This window comes from Parasteatoda tepidariorum, chromosome 2, assembly GCF_982258835.1.
Source record: "Parasteatoda tepidariorum strain Cologne lab strain chromosome 2, Ptep-v5.0, whole genome shotgun sequence".
NCBI lineage: Eukaryota > Metazoa > Arthropoda > Arachnida > Araneae > Theridiidae > Parasteatoda > Parasteatoda tepidariorum.
In genome coordinates, this window is record NC_141756.1 from 29,520,218 (window position 1) to 29,548,075 (window position 27,858).

A 27,858-nucleotide genomic window follows, 5' to 3' on the forward strand; every position below is an offset into this window, starting at 1 on the left:
ATGTTCCAGAGTCTTTTGAATCGTAAAACTATTTTCAAGATGAAAAAATTTGATATTTTGCACTGATGTTACAAAGCAATCACGCTCATTGTTCTTATTTGGTGAAAGGACCTTACGAAACCTTCTCTGAAATGAGAAGATAAACAATGCGAGCATATCTTCAAGACTTATTATTCCTCTCTCTTTTGTTATTTTAATTCAATCTTCTTAGAACAGACTATATTCTATTACTGCTTGTAACATTACAGCAATATAAATAAATATATATGTTCCAGAGCCTTTTGAATCGTAAAACTGTTTTCAAGATGAAAAAATTTGATATTTCGCACTGATGTTACAAAGCAATCACTCAAATTGCTCTTATTTGGTGAAAGGACCTTACAAAACCTTCTTTGAAATTAGAAGAGAAACAATGTGAGGATATCTTCAAAATTTCTAATTCTTCTTCTTTTTGTTATTTTAATGCAATCATGATAAAACAGACTGTACCTGCAATCTTATATACCTGCTTGTATTATCACAGCAATATAAATAAATATCCTGAGTCTTTTGAATCGTAAAACTATTTTGAAGAAGAAAAAATTTGATATTTTGCACTGATGTTACAAAGCAATCACTCACATTGTTCTTATTTGGTCGAAGGACCTTACAAAACCTTCTCTGAAATGAGAAGAGAAACAATGTGAGGATATCTTCAAAACTTCTAATTCGTCTTTCTTTTATTACTTTAATTCAATCTTCTCAGAAGAGACTATATTATATACCTGCTTGTAACATCACAGCAATATAAATAAATATATATGTTCCAGAGTCTTTTGAATCCTAAAACTATTTTCAAGATGAAAAATTTTGCTATTTTGCATTGATGTTACAAAGCAATCACTCACATTGTTTTTATTTGGTGAACGAACCTTACGAAACCCTCTCTTTAATGAGAAGAGAAACAATGCGAGGATATCTTCAAGACTTATTATTCCTCTTTCGTTTGTTATTTTAATTCAATCTTCTTGGAACAGACTATATTATATAACTGCCTGTAACATCACAGCAACATAAATAAATATCTATGTTCCAGAGTCTTTTGAATCCTAAAACTATTTTCAAGATGAAAAATTTTGCTATTTTGCACTGATGTTACAAAGCAATCACTCACCTTGTTCTTATTTGGTGAAAGGACCTTACGAAACCTTCTCTGAATTGAGAAGAGAAACAATGGGAGGATATCTTCAAAACTTATTATTCCTCTTTCGTTTGTTATTTTAATTCAATCTTCTTAGGACAGACTATATTATAAAACTGCTTGTAACATCACAGCAACATGAATAAATATCTATGTTCCAGAGTCTTTTGAATCGTAAAACTATTTTCAAGATGATATTTTGTACTGATGTTACAAAGCAATCGCTCACATTGTTCTTATTTGGTCTAAGGACCTAACAAAACCTTCTCTGAAATGAGAAGAGAAACATTGCGAGGATATCTTCAAAACTTATTATTCCTCTTTCTTTTGTTATTTTAATTCAATCTTCTTAGAACAGACTATATTATATAACTGCTTGTAACATTACAGCAGCATGAATAAATATATATGTTCCAGAGTCTTTTGAATCGTAAAACTATTTTCAAGATGAAAAATTTGATATTCTGCACTGATGTTACAAAGCAATCACTCACATTGTTCTTATTTGGTGAACGGACCTTACGAAACCTTCTCTGAAATGAGAAGAGAAACAATGCGAGGATATCTTCAAAACTTCTTATTCCTCTTTCTTTTGTTATTTTAATTCAATCTTCTTAGAACAGACTATATTGTATAACTGCTTGTAACATCACAGCAACATAATTAAATATATATGTTCCAGAGTCTTTTGAATCGTAAAACTATTTTCAAGATGAAAAATTGGATATTTTGCACTGATGATACAAAGCAATCACTCACATTGTTCTTATTTGGTCGAAGGACCTTACAAAACCTTCTCTGAAATGAGAAGAGAAACAATGTGAGGGTATCTTCAAAACTTCTAATTCGTCTTTCTTTTATTACTTTAATTCAATCTTCTCAGAACAGACTATATTATATACCTGCTTGTAACATCACAGCAATATAAATAAATATATATGTTTCAGAGTCTTTTGAATCGTAAATCTATTTTCAAGATGAAAAATTTTGCTATTTTTCACTGATGTTACATAGCAATCACTCACATTGTTCTTATTTGGTGAAAGGACCTTACGAAATCTTCTCTGAATTGAGAAGAGAAACAATGCGAGGATATCTTCAAAACTTCTTATTCCCCTTTCTTTTGTTATTTTAATTCAATCTTCTTAGAACAGACTATATTATATAACTGCTTGTAACATCACAGCAGCATAATTAAATATATATGTTCCAGAGTCTTTTGAATCGTAAAACTATTTTCAAGATGAAAAAATTTGATATTTTGCACTGATGATACAAAGCAATCATCACATTGTTCTTATTTGGTGAAAGGACCTTACGAAACCCTCTCTTTAATGAGAAGAGAAACAATGCGAGGATATCTTCAAGACTTATTATTCCTCTTTCGTTTGTTATTTTAATTCAATCTTCTTAGGACAGACTATATTATAAAACTGCTTGTAACATCACAGCAACATGAATAAATATCTATGTTCCAGAGTCTTTTGAATCGTAAAACTATTTTCAAGATGATATTTTGTACTGATGTTACAAAGCAATCGCTCACATTGTTCTTATTTGGTCTAAGGACCTAACAAAACCTTCTCTGAAATGAGAAGAGAAACATTGCGAGGATATCTTCAAAACTTATTATTCCTCTTTCTTTTGTTATTTTAATTCAATCTTCTTAGAACAGACTATATTATATAACTGCTTGTAACATTACAGCAGCATGAATAAATATATATGTTCCAGAGTCTTTTGAATCGTAAAACTATTTTCAAGATGAAAAATTTGATATTCTGCACTGATGTTACAAAGCAATCACTCACATTGTTCTTACTTGGTGAAAGGACCTTACGAAACCTTCTCTGAATTGAGAAGAGAAACAATGCGAGGATATCTTCAAAACTTATTATTCCTCTTTCTTTTGTTATTTTAATTCAATCTTCTTGGAACAGACTATATTATATAACTGCTTGTAACATCACAGCAACATGAATAAATATCTATGTTCCAGAGTCTTTTGAATCCTAAAACTATTTTCAAGATGAAAAATTTTGCTATTTTGCACTGATGTTGCAAAGTAATCACTCACATTGTTCTTATTTGGTGAAAGGACCTTACGAAACCTTCTCTGATATGAGAAGAGAAACAATGCGAGGATATCTTCAAAACATATTATTCCTCTTTCTTTTGTTATTTTAATTCAATCTTCTTAGAACAGACAAAATTATATAACTGCTTGTAACATCACAGCAACATAAATAAATATCTATGCTCCAGTGTATTTTGAATCGTAAAACTATTTTCAAGATGAAAAATTTTGCTATTTTGCACTGATGTTACAAAGCAATCCATCACATTGTTCTTATTTGGTGAAAGGACCTTACGAAACCTTCTCTGAAATGAGAAGATAAACAATGCGAGGATATCTTCAAAACTTATTATTCCTCTTTCTTTTGTTATTTTAATTCAATCTTCTTGGAACAGACTATATTATATAACTGCTTGTAACATCACAGCAACATAAATAAATATCTATGTTCCAGAGTCTTTTGAATCCTAAAACTATTTTCAAGATGATATTTTGATATTTTGCACTGATGTTACAAAGCAATCACTCACATTGTTCTTATTTGGTCAAAGGACCTTACAAAACCTTCTCTGAAATGAGAAGAGAAACAATGCGAGAATATCTTCAAGACTTATTATTCCTCTTTCGTTTATTACTTTAACTCAATCTTCTTAGAACAGACTATATTATATACCTGCTTGTAACATCACAGCAACATAAATAAATATCTATGTTCCAGAGTCTTTTGAATCCTAAAACTATTTTCAAGATGAAAAATTTTGCTATTTTGCACTGATGTTACAAAGCAATCACTCACATTGTTCTTATTTGGTGAAAGGACCTTACGAAACATTCACTGAAATGAGAAGAGAAACAATGCGAGGATATCTTCAAAACATATTATTCCTCTTTCTTTTGTTATTTTAATTCAATCTTCTTAGAACAGACTAAATTATATAACTGCTTGTAACATCACAGCAACATAAATAAATATCTATGTTCCAGTGTATTTTGAATCGTAAAACTATTTTCAAGATGATATTTTGCTATTTTGCACTGATGTTACAAAGCAATCACTCTCATTGTTCTTATTTGGTGAAAGGACCTTACGAAATCTTCTCTGAATTGAGAAGAGAAACAATGCGAGGATATCTTCAAAACTTCTTATTCCTCTTTCTTTTGTTATTTTAATTCAATCTTCTTAGAACAGACTATATTATATAACTGCTTGTAACATCACAGCAACATAAATAAATATATATGTTCCAGAGTCTTTATAATCGTAAAACTATTTTCAAGATGAAAAAATTTGATATTTTGCACTGATGTTGAAGCAATCACTCACATTGTTCTTATTTGATGAAAGGACCTTACGAAACCTTCTCTGAAATGAGAAGAGAAACAATGCGAGGATATCTTCAAAACTTATTATTCCTCTTTCTTTTGTTATTTTGGATGAATCAATTTGAACAGACTATATTATATAACTGCTAGTAACATCATAGTAACATAAATAAATATACATGTTCTAGAGTCTTTTTAATCGTAAAACTATTTTCATGATGAAAAAATTTGATATTTTGCACGGATGTTACAAAGATACTACGATACTTCTTTTTCAGTCTTTTGATGCTGATCTTTATGAATAGAATTTTTAAATTTGCTCTGATGTTCCAAAGCAAATTCTCATATTCTTTTCTTAAAAAAAGCTGACTAAAACCTAAATATCTATCTCCCATATGAGATAACAAATAATGAAAGGCAGCCTTATAAATGTGTAACTTTTTTTTCTTCTCTTTTTTAAGTTTAAGTCGTTCTATTTTAGGGAAACATCTCATATTATATGAGTTGCTGTAACATCATAACGCTTGAAGCAACTGTATGTCTTCTTTAGTAATTAGATCGTATAATAAATATGCGTATCTAGGAACAGAAACTTTTTTTTATTTTAACAATCAACTTCTTATGTTTTCAAAAAGCTTAGAATTCCATCCCCGAAATGTAACGAGGAACAAGGTGAAGAATTCTGAAAAATTTCTTTTTTCTTTTATAGTTTTAATACAGTCAGTCTCGGTAAAACATACTGTATTGGTTGTTTGATATAACATCATAGCAATGGAAATAATTATGTGTCTTTAACAGTCATTTGGAGTGCAAAATTAAATTCAAAAAAATAACTTTTTAAATTGCACAATTTAAGATCAATTAAAGTTGCATTACAAGGCAAACTCTCACTATATTTTTAAAAGGCCATGATAGCCAGGCTGGTAGGGCTCTGGGCCCATGTCCAAGAGTTCGTGGGTTCGATTACCGCCGGCCGAAGACTCCTCTTGTAGTAAATGATGACTGATGCACATTAAGTCTGTCCAGTCTCTAAGTTGTTCTCATAACAAATCATACCTCAGGGGGTACTGACCCATGGTTCAAAATTACAAGGCTACGGAGTTGAACATTAGTAGTCGTAAACCCAACAATTGGGTCGACTGTTCAACAACGGTTATAATATAAAATAAAAATATTTTTTTAAAAATTGAAAAATTGAAATCTTTCTTTTTATTTGCACGGAAATAAAAATAATTGCAATTATTCAGATATATGAAAAGTATTTAGTTTGTAATTTAAATCTTTTTATAAGATATTTACGCAAAACCATTGGTAAGTATTGTTTACATGATTTTTTTTTTTGTATAAATTTCAATTCTATTTTAAGAAGGTATTAATAATTGAAAACCATAATGAATCATAATCAGGAATAATTATCAACCAGATTAATTACAATACTATAGATATAACTGATAATAATAGTTTTACATGATATATTTGTCGTAATTCGTTAGTTACTAATATTAGTTACGATTGACACATTAAATAACTTTTAATCACATTTCGCATTAATGAATAAATACCATGATTATTCACAAAAGGAAAAAATTTTTCAAATAATTCAAATTTCCTATAAGAAATTTACATAAAACTTGCAATAAAAAAATATCTTTTTTGAAATTTTAAGCATTTCTTACCTTTTTTCTTGCTAGCCAGATCATTTACTCATTCTATCAGGAAAAACTCTTCTAAAGAAACACTTTTCTATTATAAGTTTCATTTTAACTTTTAGTTGAGGTTTAGAATGTAACTCTTGGTTTTTGTTTCGGCTGTGACTTCGTATGTCGTCTCAAACAATTGAAACTAACAAGGTAAAGTTTCTTTTCCACTCTGTTTTTGCTTAATGAATTGAGAATCCAATAAACTGTTTCAAACAGAGAAAATAGAAATAAAAAGGATTATCATCATTCAGTAATATAAACTTTATTAAAACTTCCTACAAGATATTTATGCAAAACTAATGTTAATCACTCCTAAAATATTACTTTTTCATAAATTTTAATTTGATTTTATGAAATATTAATAAATAAAAACCATCATGAATCACAAATAGGAAAGATAATCAATTAGACTTTAAATTAATTAACATTTAGTTACTTCTAATATCAGTTATAATTAATAATAATATTTTTAATTGATTACATTTCTCTTAATTAGTAATTAATATTAATAACTACAAATAAAATTTTTTAATAAATTTATATGGCTTTTATTCTAATTTCGCTTTAATAAATATATACCACACTCACAAATAGGAAAAATATTTCGTTAGATAAATATTTAAATTTGTTTTCAAAAAAAATTTGCATATAATTGCATTAAAAAAAATTTTTTCTCAAAACTAAAATATTAATTACCTTTTTTCTTGACAGCAGTTACTGTATATGAAGAAAGAAATCATCCTAAAGAAAGACTTTTCTACTATTAGTTTCATTTTCACTTTTTTATTTAAAGTTTCAAATTCAATTCTCGGTTCTTGTTTCAGCTATGACGTCGAATGTCGTCTAAAAACAATGAAAACTAACAAGGTAAAGTTTCTCTTTCACTCTTGATTTGATGAATTGAGAGTCCAAAAGACTATTTTGAAGGGAGAAAGCAGAAATAAAAAAGTATTACAATGATTCTGAAATATTAAAGTTGTTTAAACTTCCTACAAGATATTTACTAATATTAATCACTCTAAAAATATGACTTTTTTTATAAATTTTTATTCTATTTCAAGAAAGTATGTATAAATAAAAACCATAAAATATCGCAAATAAAAAGGATAATCAATCTGTTTATTAACACTTATTATTTCTAATATTAGTTAAAATTGATAATAATAGTTTTAATTTATTATATTTGTAATTAGCTACTAATATAATTCAATACTAATAGAATTTTTTAATAAATTTTAATAATCTTTATTCTAATGATCATTAGCACATAAAGACAATAATGAATCTCAAATAAGAAGAGTATTCAGTAATTAGTTAGTAATTCGAATTTATAATTAGAGATTTGCATAAAACTTGAATTAACTTTTTAAAAAAATTTCGAAAATTTTTTTAACATTATTTACATTTTTTATCACAGTTACTTACGGATCATTCACGCATTCGGAAAGCAAATGTAACATAAACTCCTAACACGATATTCATAGAAGAGAAGAAGAAAAATTAATTGAGAAAAACTTCTCTACTATTAGTTTCGTTTTCAGTTGTTTAGTTCAGGTTTAGAATTCCACTCTCGGTTTCCGTTTCAGCAGTCATGACGTCGAATGCCGTCTGAAAAAACAAAAACTAACAAATTATCTCTTTCACTGTGCCTTTGTTCGATTAAATGAGTGTTTAAAGGCCCATTTTAAAGGATGAAAAAAAAAGAAACGCTTTTGCTTTATAAAAGAATGGTTTCTTATCGATTATAATTCTGACTGGTCTTTTTTTATTTAATACTCGCAGAAAGTTACTCTTTTTTTTCAAAAGTTAACATTTAAACTAATGAGTAATAAATTATTATATTTTTAAATAATTAGTAACACAGTATTTTGAGAAGTAAAAATGTTCTGATTCGTAAATGTGCATAATTTAAAATGAGTCTACATTAATTGAGTAAAAAATTCGATTTGCACAAAATTAGTTTTCCTGTTGAATACACATTCAAACCTCAAAAATAAACTACATTTTTTAACTTTTTTTTTATTCGACATCAAACTTTGTTCTGAGAAAGTGATGGTTAATTTATAATAATTTTAATTATTGCTAAGTCAAAAAAATTGTTTTATAATTTTAGAAACATTTATATTTTTTCTAAAAATTAATAAAAAGATGAAAAATTAATTTTATATTCATGGTTTTGAAAGAAGAATGTACTTAAAAGAAATAAATAAACAAACAAATCAACAGAGAGTAATTTTGACATTTTATCTGAATTCACTTAGCCTTTTATAAATTTTCACGTCTCACTCATTTTAAAAATAACAGTTAAATCAATCTTAATTTTACTACACATCAAATAAAAAATATTTTTGTTTTGTATTTGTTTATTTTATTTAGACACACTTATTTTAGTATACACAAACACAAATACAAAAAGAAAACGAAATCTATGGGAAAAAATTTGAAAGCTGTTGTTCAAATTACGCAGAAATGAAATGAATTACAATCATTTAGAAATATTAAAATTATTTAACTAATTTGCAATTTAAACTTCATACAAGATATTTACGCAAAAGTATTATAACTCACTGATAATATGCTTTTTTTATGAATTGCAATTCTATTCCAGGAAGTCATTAATAAATAAAAATCATAATGAACCACAAATAGAAAAAAATAATCAGTTATTAATATTGGTTACTACAATTCTTAATATAATTGATAATGATAGTTATAAATAATAATATTTGTTGTAATTAGTTATTAATATTAATCACTATTTTTTTAAAAAAATATATAAATTTCGCTTTAATAAATAAAGACCATAATGAATTACAAATAAGAAAAATATTATTACTTAGTAATTCAAATTACTTATCCGAAATTTACATAAAACTTGCATATTTCTCTTAAAATTTAAATTTCTCTTACGTTTTTTCTTGAAAACAATTATTCCCATATCATTTACAGTCGGCGTTGAAAATAATAAAAATCTCTAACACGATATTTATATGAGGAAAAAATACTTCTAAAGGAAAAGTAATCTACTATTAGTTTCATTTTCGTTTTTTAAGTTGAAGTTTAACTCTCAGTTTTTGTTTCAACTGTGACGTCGAATGTCGTCTGAAACAATAAAAACTAACAAGATCAAAGTTTCCCTTTCACTCTATCTTTGTTAGGTGAACTGAGAGTTGTAAGATAAATTGAAGGTCTAAAAAACTATTTCAAAGGGAGAAAGCAAAAATAAAAAGAATTACAATCATTCAGAAGAATAAAAGTTATTTAAACTTCCTACATTTTATTTACGCAAAACTAATGATAATTACTGCTAATACTACATTTTTATAAATTTTAATTTTATTTGAAGAAGTTATCAATGAACAAACACTATAATGAATGTCAAATAGGAAAAATATTCAATTAGTTTGAAATTTAAATTTCAAATAAGAAATTTACATAAAGTTTGCATTAAAAAAAATTTTTTTTTCAAAAAATGTAAACATTTCTTGCTATTTTTCTTGATAGCAGTTACTTCCAGATTATTCACACAGTTGGCGATAAAACATAATATAAATCCTCAACACAATATTTTTATCAGAAAAAAAAATTCTCTAAAGAAACACTTTCTTACTGTTGGTTTCATTTCACATTTTAGTTAAGGTTTAGAATTCAAATATCAGTTTTTGTTTCAGCTGTGACGTCGAATGTTGTCTAAAACAATATAAGTTAACGAGATCAAAGTTTCTCGTTCACTCTGTCTTTCTTAGATGAATTGAGGGTTTTAATAGACTTTTTAAAAGGGAGAAAGCAGAAATAAAAGAAATTACAATCATTCAGAAAAATAAAAGTTATTTAAACTTCATACAAGATATTTGCGCAAAACTATTATTAATCACAGCTAATATGCTTTTTGTTTTATAAATTGCAGTTCTATTCTAGGAAGGCATTAATAAATAAAAATCATAATGAACCGCAAATAGGAAAAATAATCAATCAGTTATTTATTAATATTGGTTACTACAATTCTTAATATAATTGATAATGATAGTTGTAAATGATAATATTTGTTGTAATTAGTTACGAATATTAATCACTATTTTTTTTTTAAAAAAAATTGAATACATGTCGCATTAATAAATAAAGACAAGATTGAATCACAAATAGGAAAAATATTATTACTTAGTTATTCAAATTTCTTATACGAAATTTACATAAAATTTGCTTAAAAAATTTCTTTTCTCAAAAAATTTAAATTTCTCTTACCCTTTTTCTTGAAAACAATTAGTATTGCCATATCATTCACACACTCGGCGTTATAAATAAAAATCTCTTACACGATATTTATATCAGGAAAAAATACTTCTAAAGGAAAATTAATCTACCATTAGTTTCATTTTCATTTTTTTCGTTGAAGTTTTGAATTCGATTCTCAGATTTCGTGGCAACTATGACGGCGAATGTCGTCGTCTGAAACAATAAAAACTAACAGGATCAAAGTTTCCCTTTCACTCTATCTTTGTTAGATGAACTGAGAGTTGTAAGATAAATTGAAGGTCTAAAAAACTATTTCAAAGGGAGAAAGCAAAAATAAAAAGAATTACAATCATTCAGTAGAATAAAAGTTATTTAAACTTCCCACATTTTATTTACGCAAAACTAATGATAATTACTGCTAATACTACTTTTTTTATAAATTTTATTTTCATTTAAAGACATTATTAATTACAATCATTCAGAAAAATAAAAGTTATTTAAACTATTATTAATCACTACTAATATGCTTTTTTTTATAAATTGTAATTCTATTCTTGGAAGACATTAATAAATAAAAATCATAATGAATCACAAATAGGAAAAATAATCAATCATTAAGTTATTAATAATGGTTACTATAATGCTTAATATGATTGATAATGTTAGTTATAAATGATAATATTTATTGTAATTAGTTACTAATATTAATCACTATTACTTTTTTTTAAATTAATACATTTCGCAGTAATAAATAAAGACCACAATGAATTACAAATAGGAAAAATATAACTAATTAGTAATTCAAATTTCTTATACGAAATTTACAAGAAAAAATTATTTTCTCTTAAAATTTAAATTTCTCTTACCCTCTCAGTCGACGATAAAACATAATATTTTTCATGACCAAAAAAAATTCGAAAGAAGCGTTTTCCTACTATTGGTTTAATTTTCAGATTGTTGTTTAGAATTCAAATTTCGGTTTTTTGCCTATTGTTGTGACGTTGATTGTTGCTTATAACAATAAAAACTAACTAGATCAAACTTTCTTATAAAAGTGTTTGATGAATGTCTAAAAGAATATAATAAAGGGCTAAGGCGTAAATCAAAAGGATTACAATCATTCAGAAATATAAAAGTTATTTAAATTTCCTACAAGATATTAATGCAAAGCTAATATTAATCATAGCTAATATGATTTTTTTATTAATTTGAATTCTATTTTAAGTTGATAATAATAAATAAAAACTATAATGAATCACAAGTAGGAAAAATAATCAATTAGTCAATTATTAATATTAATTATCATAGGTATAGTTATTATTGTTTTTATTTATTGCTAATATTTTTACTACTAATATAATTTTTCTCATACATTTACACAACTTTCATTCATAATTCATAATCATAATAATAATTTTCATAATAATAACTTTCATTCTAATTTTGTGATAACAAATAAAGATCATTATGAATCACAAATAGAAATCTGTTCAATCAGTTGGTATTTCAAATTTGTAAGAAATTTACATAAAACTTACATTCATTAATTTAAAAAAAAATTATTTCTACTTAAAATTTTAATGTTTCTTACCTTTTTTACTTGATCACTGATACTTCCAAATCATTCACGCAGTCGGACATGAAATATAATATAAATTCCCTACACTGTATTTATATCAGGAAAAAAAAACTTCTAAAGAAAAACTTTTCTACTATTAGTTTCATTTTCACGTTTTAGTTGAGGTTTAGAATTGAATTCTCGGTTTCACGTCACGCGTGACGTCAAATATCGCCTGAAACAACTAAAACAATCAAGGGCAAAGTTCTTCTTTCATTCTGCTTTTGTTCGATGAGATGAATTGAGAGACTAAAAGACTATTTTATAGGGAGAAAAAAAAGAATATTTCTTATCGATTATAATTCTGGCTCTCATGTTTTTATTTATTACTTGCTGAAAGTTCTTTTTTCAAAAGTTAACAGTTGAACTAATAAGGAATAAATTATTAAGTTTTTAAGTAACTAAACAGTATTTAAAAAGTAAAAAAGCTTCGATTCATAAAAGCGCATATTTGAAAAAATGAACCTATACTTAATGTCATAAAAAATTCGATTTGCCAGAAAGCAGTTTTCGTGTAGCATACACATTTGAATCTAAAAAAAGCTTTTTTTTTTCATTCGGCATCGAATTTTGCTTTTAAGAAAGTGATATTAAATTCATAATAATCCTAATTATTTAAAAAAACTGATTTATAGTTTAAGAGAAACTGCATTATGGTTTTTATATAAATAACAATACCAAAGAATAATTTTATATTCATAGCTTTGAAAGAAAAAATTAATAAGAAGGATTGAAAGGACAAAAGAAGCATTACAGGAAATAATTTTAAAATTTTATATGAACTTCACTTTATCTTTTATAACTTTAAATTACTCGAAAGTTTGGAAATCAATCAATTTAAAAATCAATCGGTAAAAAAAATTTAATCAATCTTTTTTAACAATATAAAAGCTAGAAAAAAAATACTGTTAGAAAAAAGAATAAACAACTAAATAAAAATATTTTTAATAAAAATAAAAATATTTTTATTTAGTTGTTTTTTTTTTTTTTTTCTAACAGAAAGTCTTTCAAGCACACTCACTCTAAAACACAAATACGAAACGGAAACAAAATCAGTTCATGGAAATAAATCCAAGATCACTTAAAGCTGCTTCGATGTCGCAACTAAGAAAAAGTTTGACGTGAACGTTTCGTACAGCGTGTATTAGCGTACAGTATTAGCGTTTCGTCAAACACTTTGAAGCGTGAACGTATCGGGATCGAAACCTGTTTTTATCTGACAAGGAGAAAATAGGGCTGAAAGCCTATATATATACCAGGGCTCGAAAAGACTCAAAAATTTTACCCGTCCTCCTTTGAAACTAACCCGTAGCTTCTAAATAAATAAAAATATAATTTTCTCTTATTTATTACAAACATTTATATAAATTGCACGATGAATTAGTAGTTACTAGGATTACATTATACAGTAATAAAAGAAATACTAGGTTACTAATAGTAACCTAGTATTCCTTTTTTGAAATAATTTATTTCTTTTATGAAATAATTTAAATGACAAAAGTCAAGTTATCTAGAATGTCAATTTATCCGAGGGTACTGCGTTTTTTAAATGAATCAAATATGACGTTTGCCAGTTCCACAATCAAGCCAATGATTTACAGAGGTTTCTGCACAGAAATCTGAAAGGGGTTTTCCATTTAGGTTGATGTTCATAATTAATGGGATTTCTAGATTTAGAGGGTTATTTTAGAAGTGAGGCGCTAAACTCTTGTAAGATAACAAAAATTTAAAATGTATCACTAGCATTAACGGAAAAATGGCCGTCCGTGTTTGTTGTCCGCGTGGAATTTTTGACCGCCGAGGACGGAAAAGGGCAAAAACGGGCACGAAAGCATTTTTTTAGAGAAACATAAAATATCTGAAACTACATAGGGTTTTTTTTACAATTATAGCGAATGTATATAACTGAATCTTTCCTCAGAAAAAGTAAATATTGGCGAATAGTCGGAAGAAAATTTATTTACTCCTCCCGAAAACAAATTAAAATGGTTTCACTTCTTTTCCGTCTCGCTTTTACCCATGGCGGAGAAAACAAAATTAACCTCATTGATAATGGGGCAATAGCAGAAAATCTACCCAACAACAAGACGCTTGGAGTTTGAATCATGCGATTGTTTTTTCTTTCTTTTTTATTAAATGTATGTTGATAAATTGCTTTTTTGTTTACAAACACAAATTTAATTTTATTTTAATTATAAATATTACTCCAAATTTTTTTAATGAAAATTTTTTATATTTAAAAAGAGTATTAAATACAAATTATTTAGTAAGTTGAAATATTTTTAGTTACTAGACATTGCTTGTTATTCAAACAACAATGATAATTAAATCTTTCAATAAATGACATCGCTTAAAATAATATTTGTAAACTGTGGCTAAAATAAATAAAAAATTAGATTTTAAAGTAAATCCTCGAAAATGTATTAGTCCGGTACAACTGTGTGGCGTTTATTTTTATAGACAGGAAAAAAAATCTAAAAAAAACTTTTACAGAAGTAGAAGTATCAGTCACAGGTCCTTGGTTCGATCCTTGGGCCGGGCAAGGCCGACTCAGCCTTTCATCCCTTCAGTGGGTCGATAAAATGAGTACCAAGCATGCTTGGGAACTAACACTGGGGGTTCCGCGTTCGGCTGACCACCTGACCGGAACATATGCTCCTGCACCCCAGAGCCCAAGGTCAAGAAAACTGAGATGGGCACAGTCGGCCTTGGCCCTCTTAATGGGCTGTCGCGCCACTGAGTTAGTTGAGTTAGAAGTATCAGTAGAAATTTATTTACTGCGCTTTAGAGCTGTAAAACGAGCTATTAGCTGAGGTCTGGGAAACAGCATAGATTCCAGACATGCCAACACAATTTTAATCCTCTGCAGAGGGGGTGGTTCCCCTGTTTTGGTAGCCCGATGACCTGCACACGAAATCGAGCACTTTACGGTAGAACAGCTTAACCGTTTGACGCAGAATTTTTATTAAATATATCTGTCGTACTTTTTTCCAGTATTTTCTATTAGTGTAGGTCAAATAAGTGAAAAATATTATAATTAGCATTTTAATAAATTAGCACAGCACGAGACGCTGGCATGAAAAACAGCATGACAAACCGGTGTCTTTTTCTGCGTTAATGTGAACTCTTCCAAACAATAATTTTTCAAATTTTCAACTATAAAGATCTAAGAGAAACTATTCATTCATCATTGAAATTTCTTTACTTTAACTCAATTATTGATAAATTTTTGAGTATGAATGAAAAGAAAATTTCTAACTTCTTGCGGTATTTTATATTTCAGTACAAACATAATTCCGATAACCGAGCAGTTTTATTTTCAGTGGATATTAGAATGGGTTTTTTTTATAATTAAAAGAATACCTAAATATTTTTTGTCGTATTTAGAGCGTCAGAAATAAAAATTATAAAAGAAGCACCGCATCCCATCTATGGCAAAGGAACCGACAACGAGCGCCCTCGGTCCCTTTGCAGGCAAGGTGGTGCTTAACTTTAGTGATCTACTGGAAACTCCGTCTTATGGCACGGGATGTCACTGGAAAACAAGTGTTAAAAAATCTGCAGTGTTATTTGAACTAAATCGAAATATTATTTCCTGTGAAGATTACAAATATAAATTCCTGTGAAGACTCAATATATTAAAATAGAGCCGCGATGGCTCAAGGGATAGAACGTTTGCCTTCCAATGGTGTGAACCGGGGTTCGATCCCGGCTTTGGCTGGTCAATACGAATTCTGCATCCAGCTTGCACTGACCACAGTGACGTGAAATATCCTCAGTGGTAGACGGATCATGGGTTAGAGTCCCCTTGCCTTCAGGCAAACCGTTGGAGGTTCTCGTGGTTTTCCTCTCCATGTAACGCAAATGTGGGTTAGTTCCATCAAGAAAGTCTTCCACGAAGGTAAATTTCTCCCAATACTTGATCTAGGAGTTCCCTTGTCTTCCGGAATGGGTTCAAAATTACAAGGCAACGAAGTTGAACATTAGTAGTCGTAAACTCATAAATTGGTTCGGCTGTTCGACGACGGTTATAAAAATTTTTGAAATATATAGATATATATTAAAATAAAAACAGCAACTCACCGTCAATTTCTAACTGTAATTTTAAATAAAATGATAAAATATGGTTGTTACGTTTTTAAACTTTCTTAAAGGATGGATAATTATTTTTGAATGTTAATAAAGTATGTTTTTCGACAGATCAATTTCAAAATCGTTGTTCATGTTAACTATCATTTTTTATTATTTGTAAAAGAAGCCTAACAATTTTTCATTTTTAATTTTTCATAATTACAATCCAGGCTATTGCTTATAAAATAAAATAATTAGTAAAATTAATTTTAAAAAAATATAACTATTTAAGGAGACCGACTGGTTTAAAATAACAATTTCTACAAAAGTTTTGATTTAAGTTTTAATCGTCCATATTGAATTTTTGTTCACTAACTTTCTAAATCTCTTTAAACTGAGAAAAAATGTTACGATTTCTACTTATTTTATTCGCATAAAATAATTTAAGTATTTTTAGCAATTACAAACTTTAAATGAATTTTTAGAAGAACTTTAATTTTAAGAAAATCTCTTTACGCTACGTTACATAAAATGTTTTTTTTTTAGAATTCATTGAAACTTCGTATGAAGGTTTTGTATGAAGACTATGTTTTGAACTAAAGTATAAGTGCGAATTTATTCTTTTTATCCTTAGAATTTTTCTTTTAAAAAAAACCAATATTGAAAAATATTATATTTAGTTCTATTTCATCGTATCTTAGAATTTTTTAAAAACGCAAGTTCCAAGCATAAGTAACCATTTTATTAATCGTAAAAATATATTTTGATATTTATGCATTATAATTTGATGTAGAGCTGTCAGCGTAATATAAAAATTTTGTAGTTTTAATGCTCAAATTTGCTCTTATTTTTAAAAAAAAATTACATAAATGTTTATATTTTACTTTAGATTTTTAATTTTAAGACCCCGGCTTATCAAAAAATAAATTAAAATTTTAATTAAGGCTGCATTCAAAACAAATTTGAGTCTAACCAAGACAGATATTTTAACTATTATAAGCTCAAAAGGTAAAGATTATTATTTTAACCATTATTGTTTTCTAGTGTAACGCTTTTTAGTTTATTTTTTACAAGGATACTAAAACTAGATATTAGAAACGGTGGGTACGGAGCACCCAGATAAATATTTACAGTCAATAAGGAGAAAAAGTAACCAAATTTAATTATTTTTCTTCAATAGAATTTTCAAAAATACAAGGAACAAAAATAACTATCACCTAGTATTGAAATAATTTTATTTTTTATTTTATAACACAAACATAACAGAATCTTGCGCTATCATTCAACATAAATAGTTTATATTTTTTGCATAACTTCTTATACACTTTATACAGATAATATGAGTTGATAGTTAAATTATGAGTTGAGCATTATAATTATAAGTTGATAGAAAAATGAGTTCAATATTTTTTCAATGACTTGAAGAAAGGAAAAAAAATTCTAAACAAGAAAAGTTAAAAGTTATTTAAATGCGCAAACCTAATAATGCACTACTATAAAAAAAACGGACTGTAAATATCACTGACATAATTTTTTCCTGTACCAGATGGATATTTTTTGTTCTTTGACTTCTACCGCTTTAGCTTATAAAAAGCAACCTGCTTTTACTTCAGATCCAAATAAAAATTACTGATAGTATAGTTAAACTCTTTGTAAATTATAGTTGGCGTCCCCGTTCCCAAAGAATTACAGAAAACCGACAAAAAAAATTACTCTGAATAGCTATACTGAAAAACCAGAAAAATGCTTTAAACTACCTGGGCCCCGGATCTAGCTTAGCCCATCTTCTCCTTTGAGCAAAACAGAACAAGAATAATGATATCACAACTGTATAAGTATCAAAATAATTCGGTGATGGTAAAAATTCGTGCCCGATTTATTAGCATTAAAAAAGGCTTGCTTGGTGTGATTAGTAAGGAATATGACAGTTCTCTTGTAAACTGAACAGATGTTTCAAGATTACCCTTTCCGTTACCATGGTGACATCACTTCTTACTGAAGCGTACTGCAGTAGGAAAAAACCAAAGCTTTTGGTAAGATCTGGAAGAAGGTAAAGTGTGAACAGTGTTTAAATTTTAGATGCCTATTCTATTTACAAAGTATGTAACATCAAATATAAGACTTAGTAAAATAATGATCTAAGTGACATTTCAGAAAGTTTGTGTAAATAAAGTTTTTACATTGACAATATGAAATTCAAATAGCACTTTTCCTTTATTTCTTGCCCGTAAGCTTCCAATTAGTGAAAGGACAATTAAAAAAAGCCACAATTTAAGTTTCTTATTACACTTGCAGCATCTTGCCTTAAGGCTGTTTTTTGAAGGCTCTGTTGTAATATGAAATGCTTTTTGCAAATATAATATATTTTTTTAAGCTTCTGTGAGTTTGCAACTGTTACTCATGACTGTTGGGTCAAGTTTAGCCTATCTAAAGCCAGCGCTGTCTATATTTATTATAAAAAATGGCGCAATATGTCAAAAGTTACTCCGATGCTGCATTAAAATATGTCAAAAAAATGAGTCAAAACTAAGACTAAGCAGTGATTTCGATAACTTTCATCTAGGTGGGAAAATGTCGCTAAATTAGGTTTTTTTTTTTCAAAAGTTAAATAACTTTTAAAATATTTAAGTTATTTGTCTGTTCCAAAGTCCAGATTATTCTACACGGAAATTTTTATATCATATATTAGTATGTATATACACATTATTTAAAATCATCACATTGCTTCAAGTGTAAGGCACTTTAACTATAGTTTTTCGTTTCCTTGGTGACTGAGCTTCGAAAAACAGCGTTAATGAATTTATCTTGGCTTTGGAGCAAACAATTGGGTATACTATAGCCTACGTCACAGGTTGTGTTATTCCTACTAAATTTAACCCATGAACGGCATTTTCTGCGAGCCTAACTTCAAGCCACAAATAAACAAACGAAGTGTTTGATCGTTTAAATAGTTGCTCGCCAGATTTTAATGCATTATAAAGAAAAGTAATTGATATTCGATTTTTGATTAATAATTGATTTATGTGGATAGTGGCATAGAATTTAGCATTGCGTCATGGTAAATGTTATTCCTACTAAGTGGAAGTAGTTGTGTTTTTTTTTATATTATACCCAATTGGCTTGATTTAAAAGTTATTCAATTCTTTTTAAAATTGCCCATTTGGTTGAGATTTTTCCACTAAGATTAAAATTATCTAAAATGGGCGTATAATTCTCAATCATAGCACAAATTTTTATAAACCGATAAACCTTTGGAAATATTAAATAACTGATTGCAAACGCTTTTCTTCCTGTTTTGCACGAATTTTAGAATGACCATAGAGTGCGCTGGCTACAGATAGACAACAGTTCACCAAACAGTGAAGAACAACTGTAGCAAACTCACAGCAGTTGTGAAAATAATAACTTTCTTCGGAAATAAAACGTTTTTTCATGTGCCAATGACGATCGAGTTTTACACCGTTAGCGTTCTCACAGTTCACTTTTTAATATGCAAGTAAAAAAACAGTTTTCTAAGGTTGTTGTCAACTGTACTTTGAATCTTCTTCCACTCTCAAAGGTTTTCATAGCTGCCACTTCAATGAAATCTCTAAAATTTAAAAGCTTGGCAAAGTCGATCAATGTTGTATGATAGTAAAATTTTGCATGATACTAAAATAAGATCTTTTCAAAAATATCTCTCAGAACTTTCTTCCCCCAGTAGAAAAGAACTGTGATCAACTCAATCTTGAAATCAAAACAAAAATATCCCATTTAATCAATTATGATTTGTACGATCTTTAAATAATAATAGTTAAAATAAGAAAGGAAAGTGTATTTAAGTAAACTGGTATTCAGCACCACGTTTTATATTTTATAATAAATATATATCAGGTTGTGGAATCTTTTTTGATTTGTATTCTTAGTTTTTTAAGTGAAACCTAATAAAGAGAAATTGCTATCTTCTTCATCACAATATAGACATTACTTTTTAAATGTTTAAGTGTCATGCAAGTCTGGTCAACTGAAAAGACTCTTTCTTACTGTCACAACATGTCGACATACGAAAAAGTTGAGAAGCTTAAAGAAAATCTCTCATAATCTCCTAACTTCATCAATTTCATAAATTTTGCGTTCAGAAAAATATTGTTAATTATAAAAATAAAATAAAAAATTTGTGGAAAACATCAAAAGTGGCCTCTAATGGCTTTCTTTGACTTTTTATACAAAAAAAATCTAAAATGTGTAAAACATTGAGAATCAGTTATAAAAAATGGAAAATAAATAATTGATGGGTTTAGCGATGAATAGATAAGCTACACTACTTTCTAAGATAACACATTTACATCAAACCATCTCTTAATATTGTTTCCAGATAAATAAGTAAAAAATCCAGAACTTCCCCAAGAATCCCACCAAGTAACACCACAATAGACAGAAAAATCATATTACTAGCATCAAAAAACAGTGCCGTGAACAATTCGAAAATTTGGTTTATTAATAAATCCTTTCGACTTTTTATAATTAAGGATCCAATACTTTGTACCCTTTACATTTGAAGTTCTTTCTAACATTAAAAAAAGAATGCAACCGCTAAGAGTTTACAAGACAAAACCCACTGTTTACACAATTGCCATGTAATACATAGTGACTATTTAAGTGGTTACCAAACTTCATAGAAAATGAGGCAGATTTTAGTTTTATGTTACAAATCGGGCACGAACTTTCATAAAAACCTAATACATAATAGAAGATATTTACTCGCGCAGTACAACACGTGATTATTTAATCAAAAACTCAAATAAGGGATTTTTACTTTTCAAATTATCTTCACGTTGTTCAGTTCACTAATTGAAATTAACAGTTACGTTGTGGAGGATTTCACTCATTAGCGGTTTCCTCTGCCTGCTTAACCGTGGAAGCTTTCTCCTGTTTTTTGTCCGACATCTTTTTCATTCTTTTATGATGCTTGCTAGTCAAATGCTTCTCATAATTCAGAGAACTGTAGCTTAAAAAGTCACACAACTCACAGTAGTGCTTCTCGGGATTGGAAACAATTTCAACTTCACAATCATCAGAACTATCGGTGTCGTCAGTTCCGAAACCATCCAGCGAGGAGTCACTTTTAGTTTCACTCGCTTCGACACCAGATGGCGTGAGGATTGTGCTGACAGTTCCATCGGTTTTGCTAACATTTTCGTCTTTTCCATGATTGTTCGATGACGAGGGAGACATTTTTTTAGACGCTTCCTCGCCGTCTCTAACTTTATGTTCAACTTTTCTAGCCGAACGTTTTTTAACTTCTTCAAACTCCATGCGCCGTTTACACCTACAATCCGGGTTCTTTTTCTCTGTGACGCTGCGTAGCCTAACACCTCCCATTCTTTCTCTCTTGATAAGTGACTCAACTTCTTTATGTCTGTAACATAGTTTATGTTCAGCATACTTAAAACTCGTCACCAACCAAAGAGAGCACATTTGGCAATAATACAATGCTTCAAGTGAATTGCTGAAAGTTTTCGAGACACTCCAACAGGATCCAGCATTAACGATATCAACTTTTTTAACGATGTGGAAGAGTTTGTTCAGAAACTGCTCCGTCCTTCTATGGGACTGATTTTCCAAATGTTGCGTGTAATAAACGGGTTCGCTGAAATGAATGTTACATAATTCGCAGATGAACGGTAACATTCCGTGAGCGACTTTATAGACATGCTCACCGAAAGCACGGTCATGCCCTTTCTGTTTGACGTTAATAATTTTGCTCATGAACATTTGTGTGTCGTACTTTGCTTCCTTAACTGAACAAAGTAATTCTTTCCTTCTAATAACGGTTTTAATTACAAATGCTAAATATTTATGACTGTCGCTCTGGATGTGTTCCTCTATGGGTAGAAAGCCCCTATAGCTGCACAAATAACAGCAAGAATGCGGTGGGAATGAAGGACTAATAGTGCTGGGATTTTTATCTTCAGCATCAAAAGGAATACCCGTGGCTAGTGTCATGACGGAATGTTCATCAGTCCCAATGTGTTCAACGACATCAGTGACACTAGAAAATGCTTGTGCGCATGGCAAGCAAAAGAAATGAGAGTGTCGATGCCTGCCACTGATCCCATGACGTATTAGATCCTTCAATTTCGTAAACTTTTCATTGCAGATTTCACAATTCATTTTCTTCACGACAGATTTCTGAAATTGAAAAAAAGGGTTGTAATTATAGATTTACTGCGAATACTACAATTTTAAAAAATAAAAATTATGTTTAATAGCCAAAAAGTAGTTTAATTCTAGTCATACGTAAAACGAAAAACGTAGAATACATCACTTTCGGAAAACGTGGGATGGGGATTTCCGGTGGCAATAGAAGTTTATTACGTAAGTGATGCTTTCTACGTTTTTCGTTTTACGAATGAAAAATTTTAAACTATTTTCTGCTTTTTGCCTACTGAAAAACCTATTTTTTGTTAAAAATGCGCCCGATGTGCAATTTATTATAATTACTTTTCTTAATAAATATGGAAGTATTAAAAATATTTATAATAATTTAAATATTATTAAATGTTACACATTGTTTATAGAAATTTTTCATTTTTTTTTAAAACCAGCTATGTAATGTTTACTATAATATTATTAGAATGCAACTTTTAAGGCAATGACTTTGGTCTTCTTTCTTTGTTATCCTGCGCACATCTTTACTGCATCTTTCTATTTGTACCTTTTTGCCTTGCCATTGGAAATTAAAAAAAAAGAATGCTTCAAACGATAACATTATTGATATAAATATTCTTTTTAACTACTAAACTCAGCGGCGCGAGAGCCCATAAAGTGCAAAAGCCTACTATGCCCATCTCAGTTTTCTTGACCTTGTGCTCTGGGGTGCAGGAGCAGATGTTCCGGTCAGGTGGTCAGCTGAAAGCGGAACTCCCAGTGCTCAGCTCCCAAGCATGCTTGGTACTCATTTATCGACCCACTGAAGGGATGAAAGGCTGAGTCAACCTTGTCCGGCCAGAGGATCGAACCTAGGACTTGTGGCACAGGAGAGCGAAGCGCTACCACTCAGCCACCGGGCGTCTAAATAGTCTTTTAGTCGTTTAAAATCTTTTAGTCTTTTAGTCGTTTTCAGTTTTTGGAAAAGTGGCCACGTGTTATAAAAGGTGCCACTGTTAAAAAATGTTACAATTGACCACTGGCCAGTTACAAAATTTCCTAATTTTGCTATTTTCCACCAAAATACTTTTGATCGTGTACAAATGGTTTAAACAGGGTGCGTAGCCAAATCCTTTAACAAAAAACAAGCACTTTTTAAGCACTCAAAAAATATTTATAAGCACTACATACATTAACAAAATTCAGAATAATTTTCAAAGACTTTACAGGATCGTGACAAAATAGCTAGTTTCTTACAAAGAACGCTTTTCTTGTTTATATTGCAATGATCGAGAAATTTTTCGGTTCGATATCAAAAGGTGGAAAACGAAAACTGAAATTAAGAATATCTTGCAAAATGCAGCAGAGTTGCACATGAGAAGCAATAATCTCAGTATATGCACATGCGGACTCGCAAGTATTTCATTAATCATGTAAAATGATTGGCGTTTTTATACGCTATGAACCAACGGTACACCAAAATAGATTGTGGTTGAATAAATTGAGAATAACGTTGAATAGAATAAAGTAAAAACCACGCTTTTGCATAATACGAGGAGAAAATCGACAAGGATAAAGAAGAAAAAATCTCATTTTCGAAAAGGGAAAATTAAGCACTTTTTAAAAACGCCCCATTGAAAACTCACCTTTAAGGGCTTTTAAAAACGAAAATCAAAAATAAGCACCTTTAAGCACTTTTTAAAAATGCTACGCACCATGTTTAAATGGTAAACCTTAAATATGCGAATTAATTAATGCGGACTATATTTGAGGTTTGCATATGATATTTGATATTGCAGATTATATTTGAAGTTACAGAATATATTTGCAACACAAAATTACAGATTTTAAAATGACTTAAAATTACAAATTTTAAAATGATGATGTATGTATAACACAATTCAAAAATTATTCGACTATTATAAAATAAAATAATAAAAAATAATTATCAAGAATTTTTTTCCATGGAGTTATCTTTGGATAAACGAATTTAATAATTTTAAAAGTTTTCATTTAGGAAAAAATAAAATTTAAGGGTCCAAGCTCTTTTGACCAAACGAGTCGGGAACAAGTTTAAATTAACAAAAAAAAAATTGAAGTCTATTCAGAGAAAGCACAGTGCTTGATTACATTATTTAAAGCATCAGTGTAAACTAACTTATTAACAAGCCATTAAGATTAAATCCTAGTTTGTTAAACATCCCATGACTAAATCAAAAATTGTTCAAGGTGTAACATGTTTTTTTCCCCTTTCCTTTCTTTTATTTTTCTGTACCCCTTCAAAATTCCACTATCCAAAGCGTTGGTATTTCCCAGTTAGCGTCCACGTAATTCAAAAATTGGCGTAATCTTAAGGTGTATAAACTGTTTAATCATATATATAGGTAATATATTAATAAATTCAAGCATGAATATGCTATTACATAAAATAAAAAGCTGAAATTACATGCTTCATTAGTAAAATAAGATTGATAGCTTGGAATCAATATCATATTCTAGTTTTTCGGATCAATTAAAATTTAGTCCTTATTACCTTTTTCATCATACGCTTTTAAACAGTTAAAAAAAATTCTAGTGGGATTTCAGATTCGCGTTTCTTTCTTTTGCTTTTCTATAGAGGAAGAAAATTAAGTTTCAAAATAGCTAGTTGGAAGATGAAAGATCAGATTTCCTTAAATAAATAATCCCAGGAAAAGGAAACGATTAGATATTACTTGATTATTAACTTCATTCGCTTCAAAATTAACAATAAGCTTGTTTAAAGTGCTCAAAAACAGGCGTCCATTTTCAAGACTTGCCAGATGTGAATGAGAAAAAACAAAAAGAGATTTGAAATATATAACGGAAAGTTGCTAACGAAAAAGAAACAAAACTAGAAAAACTACAGTAAACGAGAGAGAAAAAAAGAGAAAAAACAGAACAAGAAAAACTACGGGAGCCGAGAAGGGCGAATCAGAGTAAAATGCATTTCCATAAGCCATGGAGAGTCGGGCAGGAACTTGTGTGGTTAACGAGGGAATCAGCATTCAAATGAATAAAACAAGATTCCTGGGTATCAAGATATGATATGATTAGGGTGGAAATTATTTTGGCACTGTCGAAATTAAATTTATGTTCAAGATCCCAACAATGTGCAACAATTGATGATTTTACGAATTCTTGATAACGAACATAATTATCGTGTTGTCTAATTTTTTTAGGTAAACAGGCCTAAAACTGACTTTAAAACCCAATGGTAAACATGTTACTTTAACGGGGTTTTTCCCATTTTGGTTCCAAAGTTATTTTTAGGTCTGTTAGCAAAATGAAATTTAAGTCTCCTAAAGATCCTATTAGATTTAAGAATTGCTGAGCCATTTACCACATACCTTAAAAATTCGACCTTGAATACATCAGACAAACGAGACATGCTTTAAAATTTAGATTTAGTAACACAATAGATATGTCTGTTATCAAGATTTCGAAAAAACCATCAATTGTTGCACATTGTTGAAATATTGGGCATAAATTCAATTTCGACAATGGTAACATTACTTCCATCCCAGTCATATCAGCTCATCTTAATACCCTAGAAATTTGGTATTATTCACATGAATAATGCTTTTCTTGTTAACAACATTAGTTTTTGTCCACCTCTCCATAGCTCGTGGAAATGCATTTTACCTTAATTTGCCTCTCTCGGCCACTCAGGTTTTTCTTGTTCTATTTCTCTCTATACTCTCTCGATCGGCTAATATGATTTTTCTAGTTTTGATTCTCCAACTTAGTTTTCTAGTTTTGGTTGGTAACTCTGGGTTTTATATTTCAAATCTCTTTTGTTTCTTCTCATTCACGTCTGGCAAAGTCTTGAAAATGGGTGACCGTTTATGAACGCTTAAAAGATGTTGGCTGTTATTTACAATTTGTATGCTTTTGAAACTAATGAATTTTTTAACCAAGTAATATTAAATTTCTTTGCCTTTCTTTATTTCTTGTTTTTATTAAATAGTTTTTTTATCCATTCATTTTTCAAAAAATTATTTAAGGAGTGAAAATCATTTTAGATTAGTTACAAACAAGATATTTTATAACTCCTAGTAGTTCTGGGAAAAATTTTATTCCGAACATTAAAATTCTCAAAAACCGTAATTTTTAAAACAATACTGCTCAGTCCGAGTTTTTGTAATTTTGAATGCCAAGTAGTATTAGAACATGGCGATGCGCGCCAAGCACCCAATCATTTAGATCATTATAACAGCAAAAAATTTCATTCTGTTAAACTTTGCACGCCAGAAGTTCAAAATAAAATTTTACTATCTATCAAAATCAACATATCTGACTGAACACTCGGTTACTAAAAAAGATTGATAAATCGAGATTACATGGTGATAATATTCAAGGGATACTTCAATATTTAAAATAAAAATATTTTTTAGTCTTATGCTAAATTTTTAAACTTGCATGAATAGTTTTTCCAAAACAAAATGCATCCAAAATCCAATTATATATAGAAAGAAACACATTAATCAAAGAAAATGCTTATCAAGAAATATCGCATTTACATGATGATACTATTTTTTAGTATTGCAGGATTACGAAACAAAACATTTTAAAATACAGCAAACATAATTTCTAGCTTTAAGCTAAATACTTACCTTTAAACCTTCACAATTAAAGAAAATCGAAAAAAGCAATTGCAAAGATGATGATGATGACTGACGAACATTTCTAGAGCTCTTTGCAGTATTTTGCTTATAGCTCGCTTATTGTAGAAAGAGAGGAGATAGGATGAAGTTTACAGAAGATGATTACCGTTTAGGAATTGACTGTAGCGTGTGATTGTCTGAAGTATCAACCAGTGATGAGAAAGACTGATGGATAATTCAGACAATCACAGGCTACAATCATTTCTGCGATTCCTTAAAGCAGAGAATAATTAATATTATTGAAAGTAAAAACAATAAGTATTTTTCAGGTAAACTAAATTAAGCCTTACCTATTGAAACGCAGAGCTATAAGCGATAAGCAGAGAGCTCGCCGCACTTTACTATACCCAATAGTGAAAACTTTTAGTAATTTCATGCTTATGACAGCAAATATTTGTGGATTCGCTTCTTTTATTTGAGTTGTCATTGTAGTTCATTTACGTCGCACTTGTGCTGCACAATGGGCTATTGGCGACGTTTTGGGAAACATCCCTGAGGATGATCCGAAGACATGCCATCACAATTTTGATCCTTTGCAGATGGGATGGCACCCCCGCTTCGGTAGCCGGACGACCTGCACGCGAAGTCGAGCACTTTACGGTAGCACAGTTTAACGAGGACCAATACCGCACACCCTCGGCCCCTACGCAGACTGATCCAAGTGGTCACCCACCCGCACACTGGCCGCAGTCAGTGATGCGTGTCTTAACGATCAGTCCACTGCGGGACTCTTTTATTTGAGAATTATGTGATGGGATTAAGATATCTAATTAGAAAGAGTAGAGTACTTTCTGTCAATTTTTTACAACGTTTTTATCCAGTACTGTATTATATCTAACAGC

At 29.3% G+C, this 27,858-nt stretch overlaps 1 protein-coding gene and 2 long non-coding RNA genes across 3 annotated transcripts in view; all 3 read right to left on the minus strand.

Annotated features, from left to right (window-relative positions):
• Nucleotides 1-27,858, minus strand: part of LOC147814901 (uncharacterized) — a 366,044-nt gene that overhangs the window by 16,535 nt on the left and 321,651 nt on the right. The gene's annotated exons all lie outside the window — the stretch shown is intronic.
• Nucleotides 6,257-12,371, minus strand: LOC107441306 (uncharacterized). The gene is made up of 3 exons (XR_001583723.4): nucleotides 12,105-12,371; nucleotides 6,977-7,196; nucleotides 6,257-6,483 (listed from the first exon to the last, which is right to left on the minus strand). It is a non-coding gene; the product is annotated as an uncharacterized LOC107441306 (long non-coding RNA).
• LOC107441311 (uncharacterized) lies at nucleotides 20,657-27,100 on the minus strand. The gene is made up of 2 exons (XM_016054523.4): nucleotides 26,966-27,100; nucleotides 20,657-22,373 (listed from the first exon to the last, which is right to left on the minus strand). Exon 2 carries the CDS (start codon nucleotides 22,353-22,355, stop codon nucleotides 21,063-21,065), a length of 1,293 nt encoding a protein of 430 aa, XP_015910009.3. The 5' UTR covers nucleotides 22,356-22,373; nucleotides 26,966-27,100; the 3' UTR covers nucleotides 20,657-21,062.